The 27,067-nt window shown below is 48.7% G+C and overlaps 1 protein-coding gene across 1 annotated transcript in view; it reads left to right on the top strand.

The window, feature by feature from the left end:
* The window catches only part of ARK2C (arkadia (RNF111) C-terminal like ring finger ubiquitin ligase 2C), a 48,832-nt gene extending 22,946 nt beyond the window's left edge, over window positions 1-25,886 (top strand). The window contains exons 2-8 of the mRNA XM_051642549.1: window positions 13,033-13,342; window positions 15,855-15,980; window positions 19,695-19,824; window positions 20,836-20,940; window positions 21,553-21,648; window positions 22,801-22,907; window positions 24,126-25,886. Of these exons, the coding sequence (XP_051498509.1) occupies window positions 13,033-13,342; window positions 15,855-15,980; window positions 19,695-19,824; window positions 20,836-20,940; window positions 21,553-21,648; window positions 22,801-22,907; window positions 24,126-24,243 (992 nt within the window). The 3' untranslated portion in view covers window positions 24,244-25,886. The remainder of the gene's footprint in view (window positions 1-13,032; window positions 13,343-15,854; window positions 15,981-19,694; window positions 19,825-20,835; window positions 20,941-21,552; window positions 21,649-22,800; window positions 22,908-24,125) is intronic.
* Window positions 25,887-27,067: the final 1,181 nt, after the last annotated feature.

Genomic DNA, 27,067 nt, shown 5'->3' with positions numbered 1-27,067 from the left:
CTGGGGACACTCCAGTGTCTGGAGCTGATGGGATGTGCAAAATCATTGCTCTTTCTCTCTGCTCCAGCTGAGGTGGACTTCTGAAGGGTGGCCAAGCCCTGGGGCTGAGTGCTTGGGATGCCTCCTTGGCTTTTGGCCACTGGAAAAGCCTTGGCAGAGCAAAGTTTGAGTTTGGGGTAAATCTGAGGATGTTAAAACCCTGGCAGATAGCTGAAGAAAAACAGATCTCACCCAGGGGCTGGTTAGATAATTCAGGGCTGTGATAACTGCCTGAACTCTGGAGAGGTGGGGTGTGACAGGCATGCAATTAAAACAGCAATCCTTCTGCAAAATGTTACCAACATGGATTAAAGGGTTTGGGGAATTCTGCAGTGATTTAACTCTTCCTGAACATCAGGTTTCGTGTGCCAAATTTCGAATAATCCAGCCATTTGTGAGTGACCCTGGAAATCTTGGGATGTGATGCTGGTGCTATGCTGGGCAAAGGACATTGATCCCATTAACTGGTAGATACTAAAAAGGAAAGATAGTTGAGGAACTGCATTGTGGACCATGTGTCTCTGAAGAAAAGGGAAAAAAAAAAGTAGAAAAAGCTGCCATTACTTCGTATAAGCTGCTTCTCCAAAAATGTCTGAAGGTAGGGGGGGGGGAAAAATCACATGTATTTTTTCTTTTCCCATCTTACATGTCTAAGCCAGGGGGAAAAAAAAAAAAAAAAAAAAGGCTTATAAGATTTAAGCTCTTTATTACCAAATAAAACTGCATCTGGGCCATGTGCTTCTGTGCCAAGTTTTGGCCTCACAAGAGCTCAAACATCAAGAGTTATGAGCCCCTCGAAAGAGAGGCTGGTGACGGAAACATTGACTTAGTCTTAACTCTCTCAGGGATGCCAGATGCTTGTTGAGCTATTTCAGAAGCTGGCTGCAGGGAAATGAGGTGCTCCTGTGATGTGGAGCTGTACCTGCAGCACCCTACCTTGTTGCTGCTGGGCCACTTGCAGCCCTGCAGGATATTCTTGATGGAATAAGCAGGGACCTGATTTCCTGTTCCCATTGTGGAAAAGTGAGTTCCTTGCAATTAGACTCCTTTGACTGCAACAGGAGGGGAAAGTACCCACAAGTGGGTAGATTTTCATGCCAGAAGGAACAGCTGTTGTCACCATCTCACATCCCAAAATTAACTCTTGCCCAAGTGAGTGAGGGGACGTCTTTTAGGAAACATCCAGCCTGGGCTTTATCAGCCCTGGTGCTGAGGAGGGGATTTGGGCTCTGGGTGTGGGATGCCTGGTGTTTCAGCCTGTGTTGGCTGCAGGTCAGTCTCAGCTGATGGGTTTTGCCAGGCTGATTGCCAGGCTGATGAGCCTCATCCTGCCCATCCTGGTGCAAAGTAACATTTTAGGCTGTGCTCCACCATGGCTTCATCTTTGCTCTTTCTGAGGTAGAGGCACAGCTCTCCTGCATTGCATGCACGCTGCCCATGGGCTCCTCTCCAAGCCTCCTTCCTGGCTTTGGCATCAATATAAGGGGCTTATTGCTCCCAAGTGACCCCACCCCCTGCTTTTTATATAGCAAACACTTGTGCCTTCAGATGCTGCTGGGGCTCAGGGAGCTTGTGGTTTGCCGATCACTTTCCCTCAGATAGCCTGCCACCTGCAAATGGGACCTGCATGGTTTCTCCTAAATAGATGACTTTAAATTCAGCCCTATAAAATACATATTTTTTGCTGTGTGGGTCAAATTTTCCCTTATATGTTATTACAGCAGGTCTTAGCAGCACTAACTCATGTCTGGACCTCATGCAGAATTATAAAGAGCTATTTCCTCATTAAGAGACTGATGTTTTACTTGCAATTTAAACACAGCTCGCTCTCTCCTGGAGTGACACATACCTATAAAGTTTGGGATATTAAATTTAATAGGGAACAGGCTTCCAGGATCTTTGATTTTTAGCTGCAGATTTCTTATTGATGGAGCATAAAAGGGGAACTGCCAGGATGTGGCGCGTCAGGACTGGTGTTAACTGGGCTTTCCCAGACCTGAGTTCAAGGCAGCTCAGTGTAAGGTGCCTCTGAGCTGCCCTGACCTGTGCCAGCTGCCTGCTGGCACCCACTGCATCTCATATGGCTTCTCTTCAGCCTTTGTCCTTGGGTTGGAGCAAGGCTCCAGTTGCTGCTGTGGTGCTGGGAGTGCAAACACGACCCTGCACGGCACCTCCAGGCAGTGCACTGTGATGATCTAACCTCCAAAGTCCTTGAGGTTAAGTAAATGAAGAGGTCCAGTGGGGACTGTGGCCTTGCAGGAGCTCCACAGGTGCAAGCCCTTCTGCTGAGGGCTGCTCTTGGACCAGGTGATGGACTCAAGAGCTCAGGATAGGACCTTATGGTGTTGTACCCTAGCATTTGTAAAATGTTCCTGTCTTCTGTGTACTATCTCCTGGAAGAAGTGCCAGCTGCTGAATGGCTCATATCTGCGGGGGGGGGGGGGCGCGGAGGGGAAGGAGGAGCATTTTTTGTGAGGTTTTTTAGCAGTCTCTGAAAAAATTGAGAGGGACCTAAATGGTATCTTGGGTGACAGGTACCTCATGCTGCAGTGTTGCCCTCCTGGCCCCACTGAGGGTCTCATGCAGCCTGGTGAATGCTTTGCATGGCACCTGGCATGTCTCTGCAAGGCTTAGGATGAAGTCCAGAAGGTGGCCATACAAGGGATGGTCCGGTCCCTTGAAAAGTGGACATCCCATGTCCTGACTCTCCACCTTGCCTCTCACTGCTATGAACACTTTTATCCCTCAGAATCAGTAGTGGCAGTAATGACACACTCAACACTTGCCACCTCCCTTTCTTTAATATCCTGCCTGACTGGTTGCTGCTCCCCAGGGCTGCCCTCTCTCTGTGAGGTCAGACAGCTGGTTCTGGTGGCACATTTCTGCAGATGCTGGGAGAAACAAAACTCAGAGCAGTGGTCTACTGTCAAAAAGTTCTGACTTTTGGGCTGATTGGGGTTTTTTGGGTCAGAGAGCCACTAATGAAGAAAGGCTGGACTGTTTCCAGTTGGACTTGATGATTTTAACACTCCTTTCCAACCTAAATGACTCTATGACTGCGAAAAAGTCCCCATCTAACCAGATCTGCTGTTCCCAGAAATGGCAAAGCACTCCCTATGGAGGGGCTGGAGCGTGTCCAGAGAGAGGCAAGGGAGCTGGGGAAGGGGCTGGAGCACAAGTGTGAGGAGGAGCAGCTGAGGGAGCTGGGGGTGTCCAGCCTGGAGCAAAGGAGGCTGAGGGGAGACCTGCTGGCTCTGCAGCTGCCTGAGAGGAGGTTGGAGCCAGGGGGGTCGGGCTCTGCTCCCCAGGAACAAGGGATGGGACAAGAGGAGATGGGCTGCAGTGGTGCCAGGGGAGGCTGAGATGGGATCTTGGGCAGCATTTCTTGCTGGCAAGGGTTGTCAGGCCCTGGCCCAGGCTGCCCAGGACAGGGGGGGAGTCCCCATCTCTGGAGGGGTTTCCAAGCCATGTAGATGTGGTGCTGAGGGACATGGGGCAGTGGTGGCCTTGGCAGGGCTGGGGAAACAGTTGGACTTGATGATCCTAAAGACCTCTTCAAACCAAAATGATTCCATGATTCTATTACTGGTAGGAGGGATCTGCTGAAAGTCCCTGTACCCCTCCCTCAACCCCCTGCCCTCCACCCCTGCCCCAGCTGGTCATTAGGAGCCCTGAAGAGTGTTTTCAGGCAGGTGTTGATCACTTCCAAATGTCTGGGGAGGGCTTTGGACTCTGTGAAAGTAAGGAAACATTGGAAACGCAAGTATCAAATTCCCCTTTCCAAACAACTGGCTGCAGCCCATCGCTGCCCATCAAAGCCGAAGGCTCCTGCCTGCACAAGTGAGGAGTTTTTCACATTCCCAGGGGCAGGGATAGGGCTCACTCCAAGTGATTCCCCATTGCTCTTTGCAGGCAGAGCCAAATTATAGACCTCTGTCACATCAGGATTTTTTTTTAAATTATTTATTCATTTTTAAATTCAGGTTGAATTTCTTCCCTTAGTAATTTTCTTGTTTCCAGGCTGGGGACTAATTCACGTGGATATAGCACCCTGTTAATAATGTATAAACACAAAAAGATGAGCTCTTTTTACTCCTTTGACCAAAGATCCCCTGGCCCGCTCCAACTCTCTTTCGAAGTTTTGTTTTGTTCTTTAAAATTGGGCTAACCGTCCAAAACCTTGAGAAGAGCTTTCAAGACACCTGCCAAAAAACTGGTTAAAAAAAAAAATAATCAAAAAAATCCCTTTTTTTTTTGCTTTCCCCACTGTATGGCACATAAAATGGCTTGGGTCACACGTAGGAGCTGGCTGATGATGAGGGAGAAGGGATGGGTGAGCTGATCAAGGCACCTGGGAGATGGCCAAAGCCCCAGTAATTGCCTTGAAGTTCGGGCCAGACTTTCTCTGCCCTTGGCAGTGCAGGAGTTTTGCTGGGGCATAAGCTCTGCAGAAAGCCAAGCAGCCCAAAAATGTTGGTGAGACTGGAGATGCAACCCCTGCTTTTACTGCAGGTTTTGAGGGAGAGCGATTCCGGTCTGGCATTCATTCTCCCCCCTTTCCAACACCTTCAGACTGAACAGAATGAATTTTAAAAGTCATGTTTCCAAAGTTGGTTTTCCTCCAGTGCCCGGTCCTGGCACACGCAGAGGGGCTGGGCCCAAAGCCATGAGGAAGGGGATGGTTTGGGGAGGAAGATCTGGGCTTGGGTGGGAAACAACACACCAAGCTGCTGGGGCCACCTGTCCATCCAGCCATACAAGAGCCTGGAGTGGAAGGGAAACTGGTACCATTGAATCACAGAAAACATTTTGTTTCAGCCCAGTTTGGGTTGTTTTGGTTTTGCTTTAGGTTTTGGTTTTGGGGATTTTGTTTGCTTTGTGTGTTGTTGTTTTGTTGTTGTTTGTGGTGGGGGTTTTTGTGTGTGTGTGTGTGACAATACAAAAATCAGAAATCCACACTCAAATGCTGCACATGAGAATGAAGCTATAATTAAAACACAGTGTGAAGTACAAAAGCAAAAATACCATATTTAAGCTTAGCAATGCTACCAAAGTGTTTCTTCTTCCTCCTCACAAAATATTGCGGAATTCAACACATCCCTGTGAAACATCATCTTCAGCAGAACTCCCCCCTGCCCCCCCCTTTGAAGCTAGTGGGAAAGGGTTGCAGGAAAAAAGCCCTCAGCCAGGTCTGTGTAAACAGCCATCTCTCTCTTGTGACAGGTCCTGACTGCATGGCTCTCTCCCATCACTAGTTCTTGCTGCTCCCCATCCCCACTGCTCAGCATCCCTGATGGAATCATGCTAATAAATGCTGGTTATTGCCAGTTGTAAGCTGGGGAGGAGTCCCAGCTTGGCCTTTTTTTTTCAGGTACATCAAAGGCTGCACACCTTCCTGTGCAGGAGAGGAGATGCTCTGCCCAGTGTTAGGGACTATGGGTGTGTGTACAAGCCTGTCCTCCAGCTCATGTCATGCAGAAATTAATGGCAGGCTTCATTAGGATGTTGAACTGGGATAGTACAAGCAGACAGGGGCAACCTTCAGTGTCAGAGGTAGAATCACAGACTGGTTTGGGTTGCAAAGGACTTTAAAGATCATCAAGTGCCAACCCCCCTGCATGGGCAGGGACACCTCCCACCAGCCCAGGTTGGGAGATGTGTTGACGTGCTTCTCGGGGAAGGCTGAGCTGTGTTTTGCTGGGCCTGCACAGAGGTGGGGTGCAATGAAAGCTGTTGGGTGGCAGTGTTCATGAAACAGTGGTGAGAGAGCCCAGCTCAGCCCCTTTTTGCCCTTTGCAGCCTTTTTCCATCAAACATACAAGACTCTGAGCAGGGGGATGAGAAAACTCCAACACTTTGTGCTTCCAGCCAGGACTTAATCATGGCCCAGCAACCACCGTGCCCTTTTCCTACTGCAAGGGTCTCCGTCCTGGCTCAGTCCCTGGGGCTGCACAGTCTGGACGAGCAAATGAAAAATGCTCTGATGAGTGTGAGGGGCTTGTCCTTGCCTGGTCATGGGCTGGTTCTGGAGTCTGCTGCCCATTGCCTGGCACTAGAGGAATGGAATGGAATCCTGCACCCTGGGCTGGATTCGAGCTGGCTGCCTTATTATTTTTGGCACAGTTCTTCCCATTTGCTAAATGAAATGAGAAAGCTGTTGGCAAGGGTGCTGAAAGTGAGATGGATTCTTTCTCATCTGATCATGTTTTATCAAAATTTTCCCTCCTTCTCCTCCTCCTCCTCTGCCCTCCCCACCCCAGTCTCCTTGCCCTGCAGTCTGCCAATCTACAGTCAGAGCAGAATGGCTCATCTCCCTCCTTGCAAAGCTGCCACCTAATTATGCAGCTGGATACACTGTGGCTTTGCTCTGCGGGTTTGTTTTATTTTATTTACATACTTACTTTATTTTCCAGGTGCATTGTCACACCCCTGCCCACCCCCACTCCCCACTGCCCACTTCCTATTAACGAGTCAATTTAACCCATTTAGTAAGGGTACATTCACAAATGATTGGCAATTAGCAGCTGGTTTATTAAGGCAGTCCTGAGGGGCGTGCCACATGAAGCTGAAGCTGCTCCCCCACTTTTAGCCTATCCTCGCTGGGTGCCCTGGGGATGGATGGATGGATGGATGGATGGATGGATGGATGGATGCATGGATGCTAACTTCCTGCCACGTTCCTGTCTCCAAGGGGAATTTTAACTGCACGCCCAAGGGAAAGAAGCTGCAGGCGCCCGGGTTGTTAAAAGCCTGGCGAGCTCCCTGCAGAGCCCTGTGCTCGGAGAGAGACCCCGGGGTGGCTCTGGTTTGTGGGTTTATCTGCCATCCCAGGCAGGGAGAGGGAATGTGGGGGCTCTAATCAAGGCCAAGTGGCCCAGATGAGGCGGCCCCAGCCCCCGGCTCAGCCCATGGTGAGATCCAGATCGACTGGGGCTGCAAAACCTGTCCATGAGTGAAGCCAGGGCTTCCCCAGGAGCGGCCATCTCCTGCTCCACCGTGGTGGGATCGAGGTGTACAAATAGCCCCAGCATCCCTCCCCTTCCCTTGTCCCCCCCTCAGGTTCTACATGGACCCCGAATGCCTCCGAAAGGCAGCCAGGTTGCTTTACCCCAGGGAAAAATTCACACACATCGCAGGATCACAGGATTTTTTGAGTTGGAAGGGACCTGAAAGATCAACGAGTCCCAACCCCCCTGCATGGGCAGGGACACCTCCCACCAGACCGGGCTGGGAGATGTGTTGACATGCTTCTTGGGGAGGGCTGAGCTGTGTTTTGCTGGGCCTGCACAGAGGTGGGGTGCAATGAAAGCTGTTGGGTGGCAGTGTTCATGAAACAGTGGTGAGAGAGCCCAGCTCAGCCCCTTTTTGCCCTTTGCAGCCTTTTTCCATCAAACACACAAGACTCTGAGCAGGGGGATGAGAAAACTCCAACACTTTGTGCTTCCAGCCAGGACTTAACCATGGCCCAGCAACCACCGTGCCCTTTTCCTACTGCAAGGGTCTCCATCCTGGCTCAGTCCCTGGGGCTGCACAGTCTGGACAAGCAAATGAAAAATGCTCTGATGAGTGTGAGGGGCTTGTCCTTGCCTGGTCATGGGCTGGTTCTGGAGTCTGCTGCCCATTGCCTGGCACTAGACCTTAAAGATCATCGAGTTCCAACTCCCCTGCATGGGCAGGGACACCTCCCACTAGACCAGGCTGCTCAGGCAGCTTAACAGCCTCTGACAGGTTTTGCTCTCCCTGGGAAGGTGGCTGCCTGAGATACCTACCCCCAGCACCAGACCTGAGCCTTGCTCTGTCCCTTTCCAGGGGCCCGACAGCTTCAGAAATTCTGCTACCATGAAGAAGGGAGGTGGAAATAAATAGTTCTGCTCTCTGGGGGTTTTATTTTCATAGCATCCCCTCTGTCTCTCTGCAGCATTTACTCAGGGGCTTTGCATCCCTGAAGTGGGTCAGAGGTCAGTGAGCACAGGGATCCCTTGAGGGTGAAATTAAGGCTGGGTAGATAAATTCACATGTGCACATGCACAGTACAATCCTGACACTGCTAGAGGAGAATCCTGGTGACAGCAACACCCAGTACCAGACTAATAAATTTCTGTGACTCAAAGTCACACACCAGCCTGCAAAAAATAGATGAACTTGTCAATTACAGGGTTCACCTGGGGGCACGAAGGAAATGGGAGCATTTCTTTTGATTAAAAAAAAAAAATAAAAAAATCCAAGTTGCATCAGCTAAGGTATAGAAAAATTAAATATAACTGTAGAACAGCAGGGGAAAAGGAAAAAAAAAAAAAAGAGAGAGAGAAGAAAAGGAAAAAAAAATAGCTGTGGAAGTGAGAAAGTGGAGTCCAAGAGGACATGATGAGTTTCCCTGCGGGTTTCTGCTGCGTTTGGAGCTGGTGTTGAGTGAAGGGTGGAAACGATGTGGTGGACAGCAGCTGAACAGGTTCAGCTATCCACAGGCCTGCATCATCTGTTGCCTTTTCTACAAACTAATTTATACCTCCTTGGTTTGAGGCTGCAGCCTGTAAGGCTTTCTTCCAGCTAAGTGCTTTGGGTGCTTCCTGAATAGCTGTTAAGCATTCTTCCCTGAGGGCTTTTTAGCTGAAGAACATCTTCAGAGTGCAGGCAGGGAGATGGAGCCATGGTTGAGCTGTGCAGCTGTGGGGAATACAGCAGACTCAGTTCTGTGGTGGGTCCTTGGCATTAGGGCATGAAGCCACAGTGTCCACTGGCCTAGTGGAGGTGAGCCAGGCTGTCCAGGGCCTCTGCTACTCTGCTCAGCTGCAGGAGCTGATGGAGTCGTGATTCCCTCATCCCTTGGTCCCTGGTGCTGACCTTGGCTTTAGCATGTGATGGAAGAAGACCAGGGGGAGTGCATGTAGTGGCTACCAGAGCATCAAACAAGGAAGGAAGATGTTGCTGGTGCTCAATTAGATGAACAAGGTGGATGGTGTGTCTGTGACCACATTGTTCTACACCATCACACTATGCCATGTTCTCCTTTGGGGCAGGCACTTCAGAGAACCGTGTAGCTCCTCTTTTCTACTCTTCAGGAAGCTTGCCCAAAACCTGTTAGGCTTTAGACTTTCATGGGGCATTGTTTAGAGCCGGATTAGCCAGGCTCAGCCATTAGCTGCTTTTGTGGCTTAGCTGAGGCCAGTGGGGGTGTAAGACAACAAGGGGTGTCCAAGCTGGGAGCTTTGGGTGGGTGAGCAGACTGAGAAAGACAGAAGACTTTGCAAATGTGTGTGGTCAACAGAAGAGCATGAGGAAGTAATATGGAGAGGGAGAAGAAAGATAAAGATGGAAGTGAAATATTTCCCTGCTCTGCTGAGAAATAACTCTGCTCGGGTGCTTGCATTGAGACAGAGGTCTCTGATCTCAATGACATCTGGCCCTGGCCAGTTAATGGGAGGCTGCACATACCTGCAGCAAGTTGTCTGCTTTGCTGTCACAGATATGATACATTGCTCATCTCGGAGCTGCTGATCTGATGTTGCCCTGAGCTGTCATCATCTGCCACAGCAACAGCATTTAAATGAAAGGAAGAAGCAACAGGGCAAGGAAAGAAGGTTTTCTGGCTGGTGGCAGCCTGACAGGAAGCTCAGAGAAATCAGTCCTCCATGGCTCCAGAAATGAGCAGCTGGAGTTATTCATGGCACTGGGAGGAGGATGTCAATGAGCCTCACACAGCTGGGTGGGTCCTCCCCTCCTGAATGTGGGGACATGTGCTTCCAGGTCGGCTTCAGGGCAAAAGCCTCTCAGGGCTGGTGAGGACTGCATTGTCTCTGCAGCAAGGACACTGGGCTTCCCCTCTATCTTCAGCTGGAAATGACAAGCGTTTGCAGCAAATGTCACCAAAGCTGAGGGACTTGTTGGGTGCCTTTGGGGTAGGCCATAAAAAACCACTCTTGCTGAAATCAAGGTAGACCACAGCCACCACTCTGCCCTCATCTATCCATCCAGTTATGCCACTGTAGAAGGCTATCAGACTGGTCAAGCATGACTTCCCCTTGGTGACTCCATGCTGACTACTCCTGATGACCCTCTTCCTCAACATTTTTTGAGATGGCACTAGAACAAGCTGTTCCATCACCTTTCCAGGGATGGAGGTGAGGCTGACTGGTCTGTAGTTACCTGGGTCCTCTTTCTTGCCCTTTTTGAAGATTGGAGTGACACTGGCCTTCCTCCAGCCCTCAGGCACCTCTCCTGTTCTACAGGATTAAAATTAAATTTCCTTGAAGCACGTTACAGGGTAATGCTAGTCTGTTTCAACTCAAGTATGATCTAGGACAGGAGTGCAGCTTGGGAAAGAGAAGGATGTTTTACTAGTAGAATAGTCATTAATAAAAACTACTAACAGGAGATTCTCCATTACTGTGAAAAGGGATGAGTGCCTGCAAACCAGATCCTGTTGTTGGTCATGGTGACCACCTGGAGAAAGGCTGCTCAGCTGGTGTCAGCAGGGTGACTGGGTTTACCTTGGACTTGGAAAGCATTCTCCACCAAGGCCCCTTGTGGTCAGATCCAATGAACACAAGAGGATAAATTTGAAAATATATAACTCAGGGATTAAATGTTCTGTTGTGCACAGTTATTTGCTTGCTGGGGCTTTCTGGGGTCCACCAGTACCACGCTTGGCAAAGGCTGGCTCTTTGTTTTGCAAGCTGGGTCAGTTATGCCAGCTGTAAGATTTATGAGTGCTAATAAAGATGATTTTGTGGAAATATTCCCCAAAGTCTTCACTTTGCTGTCAAACTCCTCATCAGCAAGTGGATTAGTTGTAGGGAATGAAAAACTACAACACAAGACCTAAACAAAACAAATCTCTATACCAAAACAAAATGGGTTAGGCTTTTTTCTTTTATGTTATGTTGGCTCTGCACACTCTCTGCATGCCTTCCTGCTCAGATAACAAGAGATACCCGGATTTGCACTTTCTGGACTGCAGGGAAGTGCATGACCAAGTTCCTCACAAGGAGTGTTTTGGTGTGAGAGGAAAAATTCAAGTCAAAAGCAGTAAAAAGATTATCTGCCCACCCTGTGCTCTGTTGTTCATCATAGCTCTGGCATTAAAAGTCCAGTAGATGTTTTGCCAAACCAAGCTAAGGCCTCTCAAGATACAGCAAAAGTCTGGAAATCCTTGTCTAAGGTTGCACCAGGCATCAAGACATGAGATAGATACTGCAGGACAGCGGTGAGTCTGATCCCACCTCCTCTGCTTTTAATTAGCAGGGTAGCCAAATCCTACCTTTTTCTGACAGCATGAGAAATTTTCACCTTAGGAAGCTCTGCTGCTGGTGGCACATGCATTTGTTACCTGCTTGCTCTCTCAGAAGGGTGCTATGGAGGATTAGTTTGTGTTTAAGAGATGCTGAGTGTAATTACCTATGGACAGTTTTGCAAACCATTAGTTTCTGTCAGGTCCTCTCCCGTTGCTTCTCTTGCTGGCATCTGGCTTTCCTTCTGCATCTCCCAGTTCCACACAGACATGGACAGAACGTGCTCAAGGCACCCTGAGCTGGTGCTGTGGAGTGGCCCTGTCTGCTGGCAGAAGGGAGATGTAAGCAGAAGGGGTCTGGGCGAAGAAGGCTTTGTGGGCACGTCTAGCCTTTATCTTGGGATGACAATCAGTGTCTCTTGGTGCTGTTGTTCCTTGATTAAAAAAAAAACAAAACAAAACAATAAAGGTTTTAGGAAGATGAGGTGTTCAAAATGGCTGGGTAAAAGAGTAGGTGTCCTACCCTGGGGCTGAAGCTCAGCAAAGAGGCATCTCTAATAGCCTCATTCAAATCTCACCCTTCAACTCTGAGCTGCCTCTCTTCCTAATTTAAAAGGCAACATTTTTGCTGTGATGCCTGTAAATGTTCTGGGAAGGTGGGAATTAATGTGCCAGATTGGGCCAAGGGCCCATCCAAGCAAGGATCTTGAGGGAGACACAAGCCAGTGCCAGCTGTTTTGCAAAAAGCCTTCTCTAAGGATATCTTTCACACCTCATTTCTTCCTCATTCCCATCATTTTCATGGCAGGTCTCATGGCAGTCCGTGTTTCCTGCAGCCACTCTCCCTGCCTCCAGCTCACCAGGAATGGGCTGGTTGGAGGGTGTCAGCAAAGACACACAGTCTCAGTCCCAGGTCTCAGATGTGGAAGTTGTCTCATTCATGTCCTGCAGGCAGCGAGAGACAGTTTCTCAGATACTATTTCCTTGTGAGAGAGACATTTTTAGACAGACAAATAAATTATTTGAATTGCATGGAAAGTCAGCAAGATTTCAAAGCTTTGGTGAGCTCATAACCTAAGAAAACCTATTTCAGGAAACAGATTTTTATTCCCCCTCCCCCCCTCCTTTTCTAAAATGTTGAGGCTTTTTCATAGAACTATTGAATGGTTCAGGTTGGAAGGGACCTTTCAAGGCCATCCAGTCCAACCTGCAGTGAGCAGGGACATCTGCACCTAGACCAGGTTGCTCAGAGCCCCATCCAACCTGAGCTGGGATGTTTCCAGGGATGGGGCATCTCCCACCTCTCTGGGCAACCTGGGCCGGGTATCCCCACCCTCATTATAAAACATTTCTTCCTTATATCTAGTCTGAATCTCCCCTCTTTTAGATTAAAACCATCACCCTTTGTACTATCGTTACACGTCCTACTAAAATTGGTGTTGCTTTTCTCTTTACGACAGGCAAACCAAAACAAGCTGAAGCATTATTCATCAGTACACACTTCAACTTGGAGCCAAAAAGTCACTTTGAACCCAAACCTAAGTTTTGGTTCCAATGTTTTCTGGAGGAGAAAAACTATTAGTCAAAACCAATGTTGGTTTTTTTTCATGTAATCAATGTCAACCGTCCCGTTTTCTCTTTTTAACCCTTTAGGCAGAGGAGAGGAAACAGCTGCTTGCTCAGTTCTTGCCCTGGGCGTGCAACCACTGGGCTGGGGTGCTTCAGCCACTGCTGGCCCCCACGACAGCCATGCTTTTCTTTTCCAGGTGCTCCTTTTCAAAGGTCTCAGCATCCCCATGCTACCTCCTGCAGGCACTTCCACCTGGGTCCCCAGCCTCAGCTCCCTGCCGACTTCACCCTGCCTCACGCGGTGCAGCCCCAGCCAGGGCTGACCCCCCACATGGCCCCTGCCCACCAGCACAGTGCTCCCCTGCACCAGCCCCTGGCACCAGTGCCAGCCCTGCCCTTCCAGGATGTGGCTGGACCTTCCTTCCTACCTCAGGCGCTTCACCAGCAATACCTCCTCCAGCAGCAGCTCCTCGAGGCGCAGCACCGCCGGCTCATGCCCCATCCCAGGTAAGGAGGGGGGAGGTCTTGCCCTTCCTGAAGGATGCTGAGAAGCTACACAGAATCACAGAATCTTAGGGGTTGGAAGGGACCTGGAAAGACCATCCAGTCCAACCCCCCTGCCAGAGCAGGGTCACCCAGAGCACATCACACAGAAACGTGTCCAGGTGGGTTTGGAAAGTCTCCAGCCAAGGAGACTCCACAGCCTCTCTGGGCAGCCTGTCCCAGGGCTCTGTCACTCTCACAGGAAGGAAGTTTTTTCTGATGTTTGCATGGAATCTCCTGCGTTCCAGTTTGCACCCACTGCCCCTTGTCCTATCACTGGACATCGCTGAAAAAAGCCTGGCTTGCTTCAGCGAGGTGGCTTCTGCAAAACCCCAGCAGTACGTGTTGGCAACATCGGGTTCTCTTTGCACATTCGTCTCTGTGCTGCTAAATTGCATCCCCTAGAATCACAGAATCATCAGAATGGTTTGGGTTGGAAGAGACCTTAAAGACCACCCAGTTTAAACCCCCCCTGCCATGGGCAGGGACACCTTCCACCAGGTGAGGTTGCTCCATCCAACTCGGCCTTGAACACTGCTAGGAATGGGAAGCTGCAGGGCAGGTTGCACCTGCAGATGTTCCTTTAGAGTGGGGATCCCTACTGTGCTCACCTAGTATGTCCCAAGGTCAGCTATTATTGTCACTTGTAGGAGAATCGTGGTGGTAACTCCTTTATGTTGCAGCAAAGTTGTCCTGCATGGAAGAGAGCAGTAGACTGTGTGCACCAATTACTTCCTCATAGCTGCTGTTTCAAAGCTATGTAGAACGTTGGTGTCCACCTGTCCCATTAGGTTTTGCACATGAAGAGCTTTCTCCTCTGGGTCTAGGTAGGCTGCTCAGATGTATGATGGAATGATGTTGTCCTGAAGCACATTCAGTCACAGAAAGCAGCATAAATTCAGACTGGGCTGAGAACTCAGAGAGTTATTGTAACTCAGCAGAGGTGGAAATGGATGCCTGGCCTTGTCCTGACTGTGTTTCTTGAGAGAAGGGTTTAGATAGCATGTGGGAGAGAAGTGCTTTTTTTGGAAACATATGGAAGCTTTTTTTGTGGGTTGTACCCATGGATCAAGAATCAGAGGATGAGTCTTTGTGATAATGCTTCATTTGGAAAAAATGCTACAGACAGAAAGCACTTCCTTTCCATAACCTTTCTGTCTGAAAATTGTGTGTTCTTCTCATCCTTGTTTTGTTTTGCATAAGCTGGGTTTTAGGTGGATTTAATGATTAGTTAATAATTGGGTAGCAAATATGTGCAAGACTGAGGCACTGATGATACAAGTGTTTATCTCTTAGTCATATGCTGAATTCAAATAAAAGCATGGAACACAATTCCATGCAGAAGCTGCTTTGGTAAATGCTGTCAGTGTTCCATTTCCAAGTGAGTTGTGTTTTGGAACAAGGGAGGAACCCCTTGCCTGGTCCCACTGCCTATTTCTGAAAGCACAGGGACATCAGAGGAGGCTGTCAGAAATCTTACAGATGTGGGGAGTAAGGTCCCAGTAATGGAATTCTGAGTCATGCCTTTAAAAGTGAAGCCCCTGACCTGTGGCTGCATGAAAAATTATTTATATATGTCCAGCGCAGTTCCCTCCTTAATTTTTTTTAGTGTTTTCCTGTAAATTCACTTTGTGATGGCTCCACTGGTAAGCAGGGACTCTGAGGTGAGCAAGGGATATGTGTCTGTATTGCAAATCCTGCTTGTGCATCCACCTTGTCTGTCTTCAAAAGTGGATAGTGATCATGAAGTGCATGCTCTTCCCGTGCCCCTTCAAGTGGGCAGTAATCACAAGAAGAGACTCAAATACCCAGAAAAACCTTGCTATATTTTCTACCACTTTTGTTTCCATGCCTGCAAAGGCAGCTGAGCTGCAGGAGCAGGAGCTGGATCCCAGCCTGGCCTGTCCATCATCCAGACAAATATTGGCAAAGGCCAGAGAGAGTAAATTCTGCTTTCAGTTACTCCTCAGTAATTCTGTTATGAATGAGGTTCTCCAGGAGTTTATGGACTGCAGGGGGAGACAAGACCACCTGCAGCTTCTTTATGATGATGATGGATAGTCGCTGAAGCCGGGACATGGTTTATCTTGTGTATTGTTTGTGGGGCTGACAGTGGAGAAAAAGAAAATAGTGCAAACGGCACAAAGCTGCCAAGGAAGAAGCTCCTTTTCCTCCTTTTCTCTCCATGTTGCCACTAAATGGCATCTCTTGTGAGCTGAGAGTCTGTGGATGCCACAGGGGATGAGACTGGAGGTCCACGCTATGTCTGTGGTGACCATGAGTAAATGACATAGCTCTGGGTTCCTCCTGCCTTCATCCTTCACACCTGCCTGGGCTCTTTTCTCTTGGACACACATTCACAAGCCCAACCCTGTGGGTTTTCCCCTGGTTCCTTGGTAGGGTCTCAGAGCAGGAGCTGTACATGCCAGTGCAATCTCCCTGGCTAATGCTCTCGCTGGTCCCCTCCTCCCCACAGGCGGGCTCAAGAGCGTGTGTCGGTTCAGCCTCAGCGGCTACACCCCAGCTTTGACTTCAGCCACCAACTGCAGACACCACAACCCATGGGCCCCCAGCCCAGATACCTAGCTGAAGGCACAGACTGGTAAGTCTTCCATATTTTACTACTGAATGAGGTGCTTGGAAAGTCCTGGGGAGGCTGCAGGTGTTGGGGAATTTTGTCATGGGTCAGTGCTTTCGTGAAATCTAAGGGTTCAGCTCAGCTGATACAGTGTGGGGAGTGTGCAGTAGGAAAACTCATCTCTGGGAGGGCCATGAGGGCATGCTAAAGCCTTTATGCAGGTATACAGAATCACAGAACAGTTTTGGTTGGAAAAGATCTTTAAGTTCATCAAGTCCGACTGTTAACCCAGCACAGTCAAAACCACCACTAAACCGTGGCCCTCAACACCACATCTACACGGCTTTGAAATCCCTCCAGAGATGGTGGTGACTCAACCACTCCCCTGGACATCGTGTTTCAGTGCCTGACAACCCTTTCAGTATGGAATTTTTTCCTAATATCCAATGTAAATCACATTAAGGCATCAATATTGCCCATAACTCTCCAGCAGTGAATGGAGAGAGCAGCCAAGCATTAATTCCCCCCGAGGGGCTTTTCCCGCTGCAGGGCAGAGCCAGGGTGTTCTTCCTGTAGACCAGCATCTCTGCCTGAACTAGATCTTCTGCTGCCCATCAGTCTCTCAAAAAAGAGTGGCTGCACCTTTTTCCATGGTCTAAATTAGGTAGCACATTACTGTCCTTCCCCTGCTCGTTGGTGTGGATGAATTAATAGTTGTTAATCATTCTCCCAGTGTAGTGTTTGATATCATGGAAGGGTTGAGCAGGGAACTGATCCTTTCATTTTAAGAGCAGGTTTTGAGCTCTTGCACAGTTAATAAGTTACTGGGCCCTACTTGGAAGAGTAAGAAAACAAAAGCATGCTTCCGAAGAGCTGCTTGTTAGCTGAACAACGTCCATTCTGCACACTGAATGGAAAGAATAGCATGTGAACTTGTAATTAGAGACAGTCTCAATGTGTATGCACAAGGGGACCGGAATAAAATGTCACCGAAAATCTTAATTATGGCATTTCCCAACATCTGAGAGCTTCACTCTGCAAATGGAGAGTCTGCTTAACACAGGGGAGTTTTTTCCTCCCTCTGGGGTAATAATAAGCAACATCAAATATGGCCAAATCCTTCTGCCATTTTCCTCTCAGGTGTTCCCATTACTGGCACCACTGTGAGCTGGATTTGGCCAGGATGACATTGTTCAGATCAGTTTCCAAAGCGGTTCACGTACCATCTGGATAGAGCCATTCTTTCTGCCTCTCTTTCAGCTCAGAGTATTTAATTATAATCATTAGAAGGATCTGATAAAGCACTGCTTTATGTTCCCTTCCTCCTCCCTCCTCCACCCATACCCCCCTCCAGCCCCCCAGCCGGGGTTGCTCCGTCGCCTTGTAAAGCCTAAGGAGCAGGATGACAGAAATCATATACTGTGTGTATATATTTGGGTGACTCAGTTCCCCTTGGGGCACACACACAGTTGTGCCCTGTGACAGATATAAAAACCTTCCTCTGATGTGTTACCACAGCACGAGAAGCAGCAGCAATGCTCTCTCAGAGGCTGGAGGTGGTAGGGCCTGTCATGGGAAATGGGGATGGAAGGGAGATCTGAAGGTGATCACTCATCTCAGGCAGCCCAATCTGAGTTAAAACTGTCTGGCAAAGAAGAAATAAACTCCCCTTTGGTTCTTTAAGTTATCTTCTGCATCCACATTTAGTGACAGCCATCCAACCTTTCATCTAGGTCCTTATCTTTCACTTTTTGGTGGTTGCCAGCCTGTGCTACCACAGGCATCCTAGCTCTTGAACTGCACTGGATGTTGTACAGTTGCCCATGAAGTACAGGCCAGAAGATGATGCCTGGTTTTGGTTTTCTTCAGCTAATCTGCTCTGCTTATTCACCTCCAAACCCTGGAAAAACACCATTCCATGCAGTATTCTGCCTTGGGCCCTTCTGTAGACCCACAGCATCACTTCAGGGGCCTCAGTATCTGGTTTTAAGGATCTAGATGCACCAGTGCACAAACAGTTCAGCAGTGCTCTTATTGCAATTACTTGCGTATGTTAATAACAGCTGCTCATCTTTGAGAGATCTCTTCAGTCCTTGATCTCAAAGCACCCTGTGGATTATCACATCTATTTTGTGGACAAGGAATACAGGGAGGCAGAAAGGAAGTGATCAAGGTCATACACCACAGCAGTGACAGGACTGGGAATGGACTCAAAGCCTCCCGATTTCCAGCCAAGCCTTCCATCCACCTGGGAACAGTCTTTGCCTATTGGAGAAACATCCAAAATTGTCACACAGAAGCTGAAAAATACCTAGTCCTGCAGATTCTCACCCTGGTTCTCCTCCTGACAGTCACCTGCTGTGTTTTATCTTCTGATAGATTTTGTTTGTCTACAGGACATGGTTAGCACAGAGCCAGCAAAGATAGCTCCTCTCTTTGCTTCAGCTTGGTGTGAGAGGTCTTATTAGGGGGAACTAAACCTGCTGCCTGGTACTGAAGCTGTTCTGGGTAAAGGATTTCTGCATTTACTGTCCCCTCTCATCTGTAATCTACTGTTGGGTGAAGGCATTTGCAGCTGCAGCAAAACATGCCTGGGTTCCTCCTCACAAGCTGTGGCACTTGCTGCTGCAGTTCTCTGTGCAGGGGAGATGTTGGAGGCTGAAACAGTGAGCCACACCAGTGCTCTAATTATCTGAGCTTTGGCAAATGTGAAGTCCATGAGAGCACCTTTTGTAATTATGATAAAGTGAATGATGTTCAAATATTTTGTTTGCTGAGAAACACTTTGGCTGGAGAGAAGAGATTGGCTAATTGAATTGTAGCTGAAGATGCTGCTTTGGGTCTTCTTCTGTCTCCTCCATGTCTCCATGTGCTGGATTGGGCAGCACTGTGGTGTTTGCTGGGGTCTTGGTCATGCCAAGTCCTGGGACTGAGCTGGCTTACTTGCCTGGAAGGAAAAATGTGCCCAAACTCACCAAGATGAGCTCCAGGCTCACCTGCCCTGGCCAGGCTTCCTGCAGGCAAGTGGGACCACTGGGGGTGTTCCACTTCATCTGTGTTGGCTTGTTGGTCATGTGACTCTGTTTCCTACAGCATTTTCATCCAGAAATTCCTTAAAACTTTTCTATTTTCTGCACAAACAGCAGTTCTGGGGTTTTCTGAAACCAGGCTCAGGTGAGCTGCAGTCTCCCCTGTCTCCCTAGGTCTCCTGTGGCCTGGGCTGGGATACCTCTGAGGAGAGCACAGGCACATCAAAAATCCCCCAGATGGATGTCAGCTACCCAGAACTCCTAATCAGTGTGTCCCCCTAGTAATTAGCTCTGTTTCTGCAAAACACTCGAGGCAAAATTTAACTCTTTGCAGTGATGGCAGCACAGGAGGACCTGGGCTGGCCAGGTTGAGGACTGCACCTGGGGATTGGTCAGAGCCAGCAAAATGTTCTAGTTATGAAATTAGCAAGCAGATAATTGTGCAGGTCTTGTAGAGCTCTGTGACTCCAACTAACACAAATGCTAGCTGGCATAAAAATATCTCCTCAGTCCTTCGTGCTGCCGTGGTGGGTGGTTGCCCAAAGTGGAGGGGACTCCCTTTCACGCTGCAGCATCACCCCAGGCAGAGACACCCACAGCAGCCCAGAGGCCACCAGTGGAAGCTGCCCTGGGAGCACAATCTTACTGGCTGTAGGCCATGCAATGAAACCAGGGCGTCAAAGCTCTGTCTCCACCCTCCTGCCCACAGGGACCTCAGTGTGGATGCAGGACTGACTCACGCGCAGTTCCAGGTCCGGCCGGTCCCTCAGCCCTATCAACATTACTTAGCTACACCTCGGGTGCACCATTTCCCCAGAAGCACATCCTCGACACAGATGGTAAGTGAAATGCTTTTACTGAGAAATGTTTTATGCATTGTCTGCCAGAAAGCAGTCAAAATAAAGGCTGCTATCTTTCTATCACCTGTCTCCTGCAAATCCCACTTATCTCCGGCCGTGGGAGGGAGTGTCTGAAAGGATAATGTTGCATCATTGCACTCTGGATTAGGGAAAGGAAAGAAAAGCTCAGCTGCTTTGGAGAGATTCGTTCCATCGTGTGCAGCACCACGCTCACAAGCTGGTCTGCAAAACCTAGGCAGGACGTGAGAGACTTAGCAGTTATTACTGACAATAGTATTCGCACTGGAACGAACGTTGGGCTCCCAGGACTGTGTATGCAGAAGGGTTGGCAATAGGTTATTCCTTGCCTGGGGCCCAGCCCTGAGGGGCCTTCCCTCATCACATCATTGCTCTCTCCATCAGCCTCTATGCCATCTGCAAAGGTTTTGCACAACCCCTTGCACAGGTGGAGATAAATGAGAAGGTGGGCTGATGAGGGTCATCTGCTGGCTCTTCTCCTAGCAGGGTACTTGCCTTTGGAGCCGAGCCACACTGAGCACTGCTAATCCTTAAAGCACTCTCAGAAATCCCACAAGGGTGTTTTTCCCTCTTGCCCATAGCTGGACCCTGACACCGGTGTACTACGGTGAGGCTTAACAAAAAATATCAAAGCTTGGATAAAGAGAGATCCATCAATTTAAAAATAAATAAAATAAAATGCTGCTTTAAGCCAATCCATGCAGAGTTTGGGACTGCAGTGTTTTAGATGCAACAGGAGTTATTGTAACAGTTTATTTGGAAGAAATGCCTGCTCTTGGTTATCATTTATAGGCAATCTATTTAATTAAATGGCTTTTTTGTTGTTGGTGGTATTGAAATGCTTCCATTGGAAAAGGTGTTGGCCTGCTCTTTCAAGCTGAAATTTTAAAGCACTGAATTTGAATTAGGGCCCACAAGGGATTTCTGTGTGGAGGTACAAGTGGCTTTATTTTTCTCCCTCACTTCTCACAGGTTGTTCACGAAATCAGAAATTACCCTTATCCTCAGCTTCAGTTACTTGCTCTCCAGGGACTCAACTCAAGCCGGCACACATCCGCGGTGCGGGAGAGCTATGAAGTAGGTGTCTCAGGGACTGGGATTGTTATTACATTTTTAAGCACCACAAACCTCTGCAAGCCCTGGCGTAAACTTGTAGGACTGCTTTTGTGTCGTGTCTCGCAGCAATTTTAGTAACAACTGGCAGGGGAAGGGGTTGAGTGGGTTTGGTAAAAGGTGGTTTGCTTCAAAGTGCCTGAGTTTGGCTCGGGTGGACTCTGGCTGACTTCATGTCTGTCAACACAGTGCTCCAGTTCTGCAGGGTTTTTGTTTCCGAGCCTGTCAACCAGAATTCAGATTCCACCCTGATTTCTGAAATATTGGGACATCCAGCTCCCTGCTCTCTGCCCCTTTAGTTCTTGGTCTTAGAGGCAGGGATTGGATCCATCATTAAAGTATTACTGGTTTGGATTGGATGGACATTTCCACTGGGCCTTGAACCCTCAGTTACTGCTCCAAGAGCCAAGGCTCAAGTGTGTCATTAAAGCATGACTTGTTTGGGTTTGGTGGACAACTCCACCAAGAATAGGGGGTAGGAGGAAGCTTTGGTCCCAAGCAGGTGGGGTGGGATGGTGGGACCTCCTGCCCTTGGAGCAAGGCTGATGGTGCTTTGGTGCTGTTCCTGTGCCACAGGAGCTGCTGCAGCTGGAGGACAGGCTGGGCAGCGTGAGCCGCGGTGCCGTCCAGAACACCATCGAGAGGTTCACCTTCCCCCACAAGTACAAGAAGGTGAGTGGCCTGAAGCCACGGCATGGCCGCCAGCCCCTCTCAAGCTGGCCAAGGGTTTGTGGGGCATGGAGTGGACAGAGAAGGAGAACTTTGGTGGCTTGCAGTCCTCAGGGTTGGCAAACCAGCGTTGTCAATGTTCCCCGCAGTGGGGGAGGAATGTAAAATCCAGAATTGCTCCTTGAATTTTCTTGTGGGGCTCCCGGGCTGAAGCGGTGGTGTAGCTCAGCTGGCTGTTTCTCACTTCTAGGCTAGGAAGCTGCGGGCCAAATTTTCAAAAGGGTCTCAACCTTCTCCCACCCAGCGGGTTCAATTTCCCCCCTGTCCGCACCTGGTAAGAAAGTGCACACACCAAGGGGGCTTCGTGCATGCAAACCCACCCCATTCTGCATGCAAGCAGCACTGCCCGCGTGCCCTGCCATGAGGCTCCATGGCTTGGGGGAGCACATCCTCCCCTGGTTTTGCAAGAGAGATCTCCTCTGCTGGCGCTGATCTCCTGCCCATAAGGAAATGGGTGCCATGTTTTTGGGTCGTGCTAAACAGAAAATGGGAAAAGTGCTTGTTTGAGTAGTGATATCATGTGTTGGTCAGTCCCTGCTGGGCAGTAACAAGTAGGGATGTTGTGTTGCCCAGGTTGGAAGTGAGTCAGCTCCTGCTGTGCTTATCTTTGATCACATCTCCAGTGGATACAGAAAAATGATTATAACAATAGGAATGGGTGGGGAGGGAGGAGGGTAGAAAAGGGGAGAGCTGAGCACAGTGTGAGGTTGGGCTAGTGGCCAGCTTGGCATGAGGCATGGTGGTTGCCTTTCCTGGCAGTGGTAGCCCCACATGCTTTGGGGTCTCCAGGAGAAGCCTCCAGAAAAGGAGACCATGGGGCCATCTTCACTGCAGGAGCTATATTAGGATAGCAGAGGACAGGCTGCTCCTTGGGACACCACCACCAGCCCCACTGCCTCCAGCCCCGGGGACAGACATGCCCACCTGCAGCGTGTTGGTGGACTCCTCCCCTCACTGACTGTTTTGGCTGGGCGGACTTCCTCAAGCTGGCTGGTAGATGAAGCTCTTATTATTTGCCTTTCTGCAACTATCCAGACTTGGGAGAGTGTTAGAAAGTTAAGTCCTAACCACATTATGTCTTCAACCTTGCTGCAGAGAAGACCGCAGGAGGGCAAAGCTGAGCAGGAGGATGGAGAGGAGTCAGACACGGATGAGAAATGCACAATCTGTCTGTCCATGCTTGAAGATGGAGAAGACGTCAGGTACAACCTTTCCATCTGCTCCCAGCACCATCTGAGTTGTGTTTACTGGGATTAATGCCACCATGTGCTGGTGGGGTTATCTCTGTTCTTGTCCTAACAAACTCAACTTGGCTGCAACAGGGTGTGGAAAACCAAATACCATTTAGATGGACATCATTATGGGTGGTAGGTAGGAAGAGTTCTGCAGCAGTAGGAGGGACAAGTTGCTTTAGTATCTCCTGGGTTTGGATCCCTGGCTTCAGGACAGGTGCCAACAGGCTAGGTGGCAAGTGTCAGAGAAGCATGGGTCCCAGGTATCAGACAGCCATCTGGAGCTCAAGGACATCAACATCTGAGCTGGAGAGATGACTAAAGCAGGATAAAAGGGAGTGTGAAGTCCAGGGAAGTTTGGTTTGTGGTCAGGATGGAGCCACTTTATTGTAGAATAAGTGAGATTTCTCAATACTCATGGTCACAAGGAGCCATCCTGAGCCAACAACGAAGTCCCAGTTTCCCCTTACAGATGTTCCAGGCTCTTATCTCTGGTTGAGACAGAGGATGGCAACAAGCAATTGCAAGGGTCTAAGCTACTATGGCTGAAGGAGCTGCCGGTGAGCAGTGCAGCTGCAGTAGCTCGTCCTGCTCCTCACTCTATAGTTACCTTAAAACATCAAGAAAAACTCTGATCCTCTTGCTCTGGGTCCTTGGCGTTCACAGTCCCTCTGGTTCATGATGGTGGATGAAGAAATGACAAAGGTGAAAAGCAGCCACATTCCCTGGGACACAGCAGACACCCATATAGGAGTGATACCTGATTTCTAACAAGTCACACTGAGAAAGAACCAAGAGGCTTTGGAGTATAACTACACTCCTAACACTCCTGAAAGGTTAGAACACAGCAACCAGGGTAATTAATAATTGGAACAACTCAGTTCAGGAGGGTGTGGGGTTTTCTAAAAGGCTTTTGGCCAGGAAGGACACCATCTTGGTGATCTTTAAGGTCTCAGTGATCATCATCTTGGTGATCCATCACCTAGCTGATCTTCAAGGTCCCTTCTAACCCTAGCCATTCTATGATTTTATGATCTCTAACCTGCCATTGCTGGGGGAGCCTGTAAGACTGGTGTCACTATCCTGGTGTTTTCCCACCTTCCAAGAAGCCCTGGCTGCTGCTTTCTGGCTCTCCTTGGTCCTCTGGACCTCTTCCCTCCTAACAGGTTGGTACTTCTGTCTCTGCAGGCGGTTGCCCTGTATGCATCTCTTCCACCAAGTGTGCGTGGACCAGTGGCTGGCCACCAGCAAGAAGTGCCCGATCTGCAGGGTGGACATTGAAACACAGCTCGGCTCGGACAGCTGAAAAGACTGGTTGGACACACCATTTTCCTTACCAGGTCATATGGCCATAAACCCTTGCAGCAAAATTTTTGCCTTCTGAGCCATTTGATTGAGAGAAAATGTCTGCAGGCTCATGAGCGAGGAGGAGGACATGGCAGTACAATATCTAGTGGTAGGAGATATTGCACATACGCAGGATACAGGCCCAGGGAGAGGGAACTGGCATTCCCGGAGCTCAGAGACTCCATGTTGCTGAAGATTTAGTTGAATATGAAGGAGCTAGTTGTAGTAGTCTGGCCTGTCAATCCTGCATTTCATGGGGATTGTATATATATACCTCTCAAACACGTAGAAACATGTTAGGGGTCCTTTAGCTATTCTATGGATGGCAGCTGGAGCATGTTAGCTTAAGAAATGTTGTGTTTGATGCCCTACTCATCTTGTGGTGGACATGTTGCTGTTACCTAATTTGCACCAAATATTTTTTCATAGATTCCTTATTTTGGTGCCTGGTTAACACATTTCAGAGGGGGAACAAAGAGGTCAAGCTTCCCCACCACTGGGGGTGGAAGAGGCGAAAAAGCAAAATCCTGTTTACAGTCAGAAGGGTTGTGCTCTTTGCCTCAGCCATGTGTGCTTCCTTTCCTTGCATTTACAGTGTGTTACAAAATTAGAGAATCTTAAAAATTAAAAAAAAAAAAATAAAAAAAAAATTGGTGGTTAAATTAATGAAGCAATAGGTAGAAGCTTTGTTCCTGCTTATCTGCTGGTGCTGGACAACTCTCTGTATGGGCACAATATTGGGGTAGATGCTCTTTTCTTTGCTTTCTATATCTTAATGAAGTAGCTTGGCAGATCGAAATTCAAGGAAGGGCTGTCTTCAGGATTGCCATGGTCTGTGAATGCTTTGTCCTGTGAGCTGTGAGGTGGGTTGGCTTAAACAGCCACTGCCACCACCGGTCCAAAACGATGGTTCCTGGAGTCTGTGCCCAGAAATTGACACCAGAGAGGTGCTTGCTGGTGGCTTCTCTCCCGTGGAAAACCAGCTCTGATAATAGGAAGGGAGAAAACCCAGAGGGGAAGGCTGGTGAGACGGGGGGTTTGCTGTTGTTTGGAGGGGCTGGGTTGTGATCCTGTCACGAAGCACCGGCACCTGCACCTCCCCTGCAGTTTGTGTTCAGGTCTCAGGCTGGATCCACGCCAAGGAGCAGTTGTTACGATGAAGCCTAACTGCATTGGTGCTCGAAAAGAGAACTGGGAGGTGTTCCCGGAAGGAGTGAGCTCTTGCCAACCAAGCTCCCCCTGAAACTAACACCTCAGCACAGCAGCCATAGGACCAAGCTGAAAACCCTCCGGAGAACTGGCATTCACAACCAAAACAATTTAAAAGAAAACCAAATAACAAACACCACTTTTTCCTTTTTTCTTCTTATTTTTTCTTTTCTTTCTTTTTTTTTTCCCTAGTAGGCAAGCAAAGAAAGATGTGAACAAGCAAGGGGAATTAGTCATGAACATTATATATTGAAATTGCTAATGTGGCAGGAGTGATTTCTGTCTCCCCTGAGCATCCATTTTGCTGGAGTCAAATGATGCTCTCCAAGTAGAAACAATCATAAATTACTGTCTGAGAGATCGTGGGATTCCCAGGAGCTGTAATTGGAAAACATCAACTTCAGAGGCACCCCAGAGGTGCCTTTTTTTTTTTTTTTTTTTTTCCCCCCATCAGGAAATGGTAGAGAAAGAGAAGAGCCCCACGAGGTGCAAGGATCCAGGAGCCTCTCTCTTGCTGTGCCCATGCAGGTTGGAGGCAGTGGAGGGGGACACATGGTAGAATATAGGGAGTATTTGAGGAAGAAATTTTTTGTGCTGAGTGTGGTGAGACACTGGCACAGGCTGCCCAGAGAGACATCCATCCCTGGAGACATTCCAAGGTTGAATGGGGCTCTGAGCAACCTGATCTAGCTGCAGATGGCCCTGCTCACTGCAGGGGTTTGGACTAGATGGTCTTGAAAGTCCCTTCCAACTCCAACCATCCAATGGTTCTATGATTCTACAACATCTTTGCCACTCAGCTCAAGTGATGTCTTCCTGGGGGACGTGGTGGTGGTCCCAGCCCTGATGTCCATGTGTCAAGGAGTGGTCCCTCAGTCCCTATGGGGCTTACTCCAGCAGCAGCAGATGGAAGCAGCGTTTAAAACCATACTAATACGACTAATAATACGGACAAGCAAAGCAAGGCTTTGCTGGTAAAATACACTGTAAACCTGTCTGGTCTGTCCAGGCATGATCTGGGGATGAAGCAGGGGGAGGAAGGGGGGTGACTGGGACCCTGGCTGGGCGGGGAGGGAAGGAGGAGCTCTTCCGAACCGCGAGTGTTCTCAAAGCCTATGCGAAAGTATTACTATTTGCCTAATGAACAAGCACAGTTGTTTTTTTTAAAAAAAAAACCCAACAAACAAACAAACAAAAAAAAAACAAACAAAAAATTAAAAAGGGAAAAAAAAAACACCACACCAAACAAAAAAACCAAACCAAAACAACAAAAAAAAACGACCAACAAACCAACCCTTCTCTTGACGGATCCCCAGGGGCGTGGGAGTGGAAGGTGCCTCGGTGTGTTTAGGTTCCTTGGCATTCAAAAGGATTTGTGCCCGTGGGCTGGGAAAATAGGGTGAGCTTAAAAAACAAAGCAAACAGACAACGACAACAACAACAACAAAATCTCTAGTAACAAAACATTGATAGTTTACAGGGTTTTGTGAGTTTAAATGCCTTATATTTAACAATCATAATTTATGACTAACTTGTAGATATTGTGGGTTCTTATTTAATTATTTTTATAGTTG

This window comes from Apus apus, chromosome Z, assembly GCF_020740795.1.
Source record: "Apus apus isolate bApuApu2 chromosome Z, bApuApu2.pri.cur, whole genome shotgun sequence".
NCBI lineage: Eukaryota > Metazoa > Chordata > Aves > Apodiformes > Apodidae > Apus > Apus apus.
Note: the sequence above shows the minus strand (reverse complement) of the source record. Positions and strands in the feature narration are given on the sequence as shown.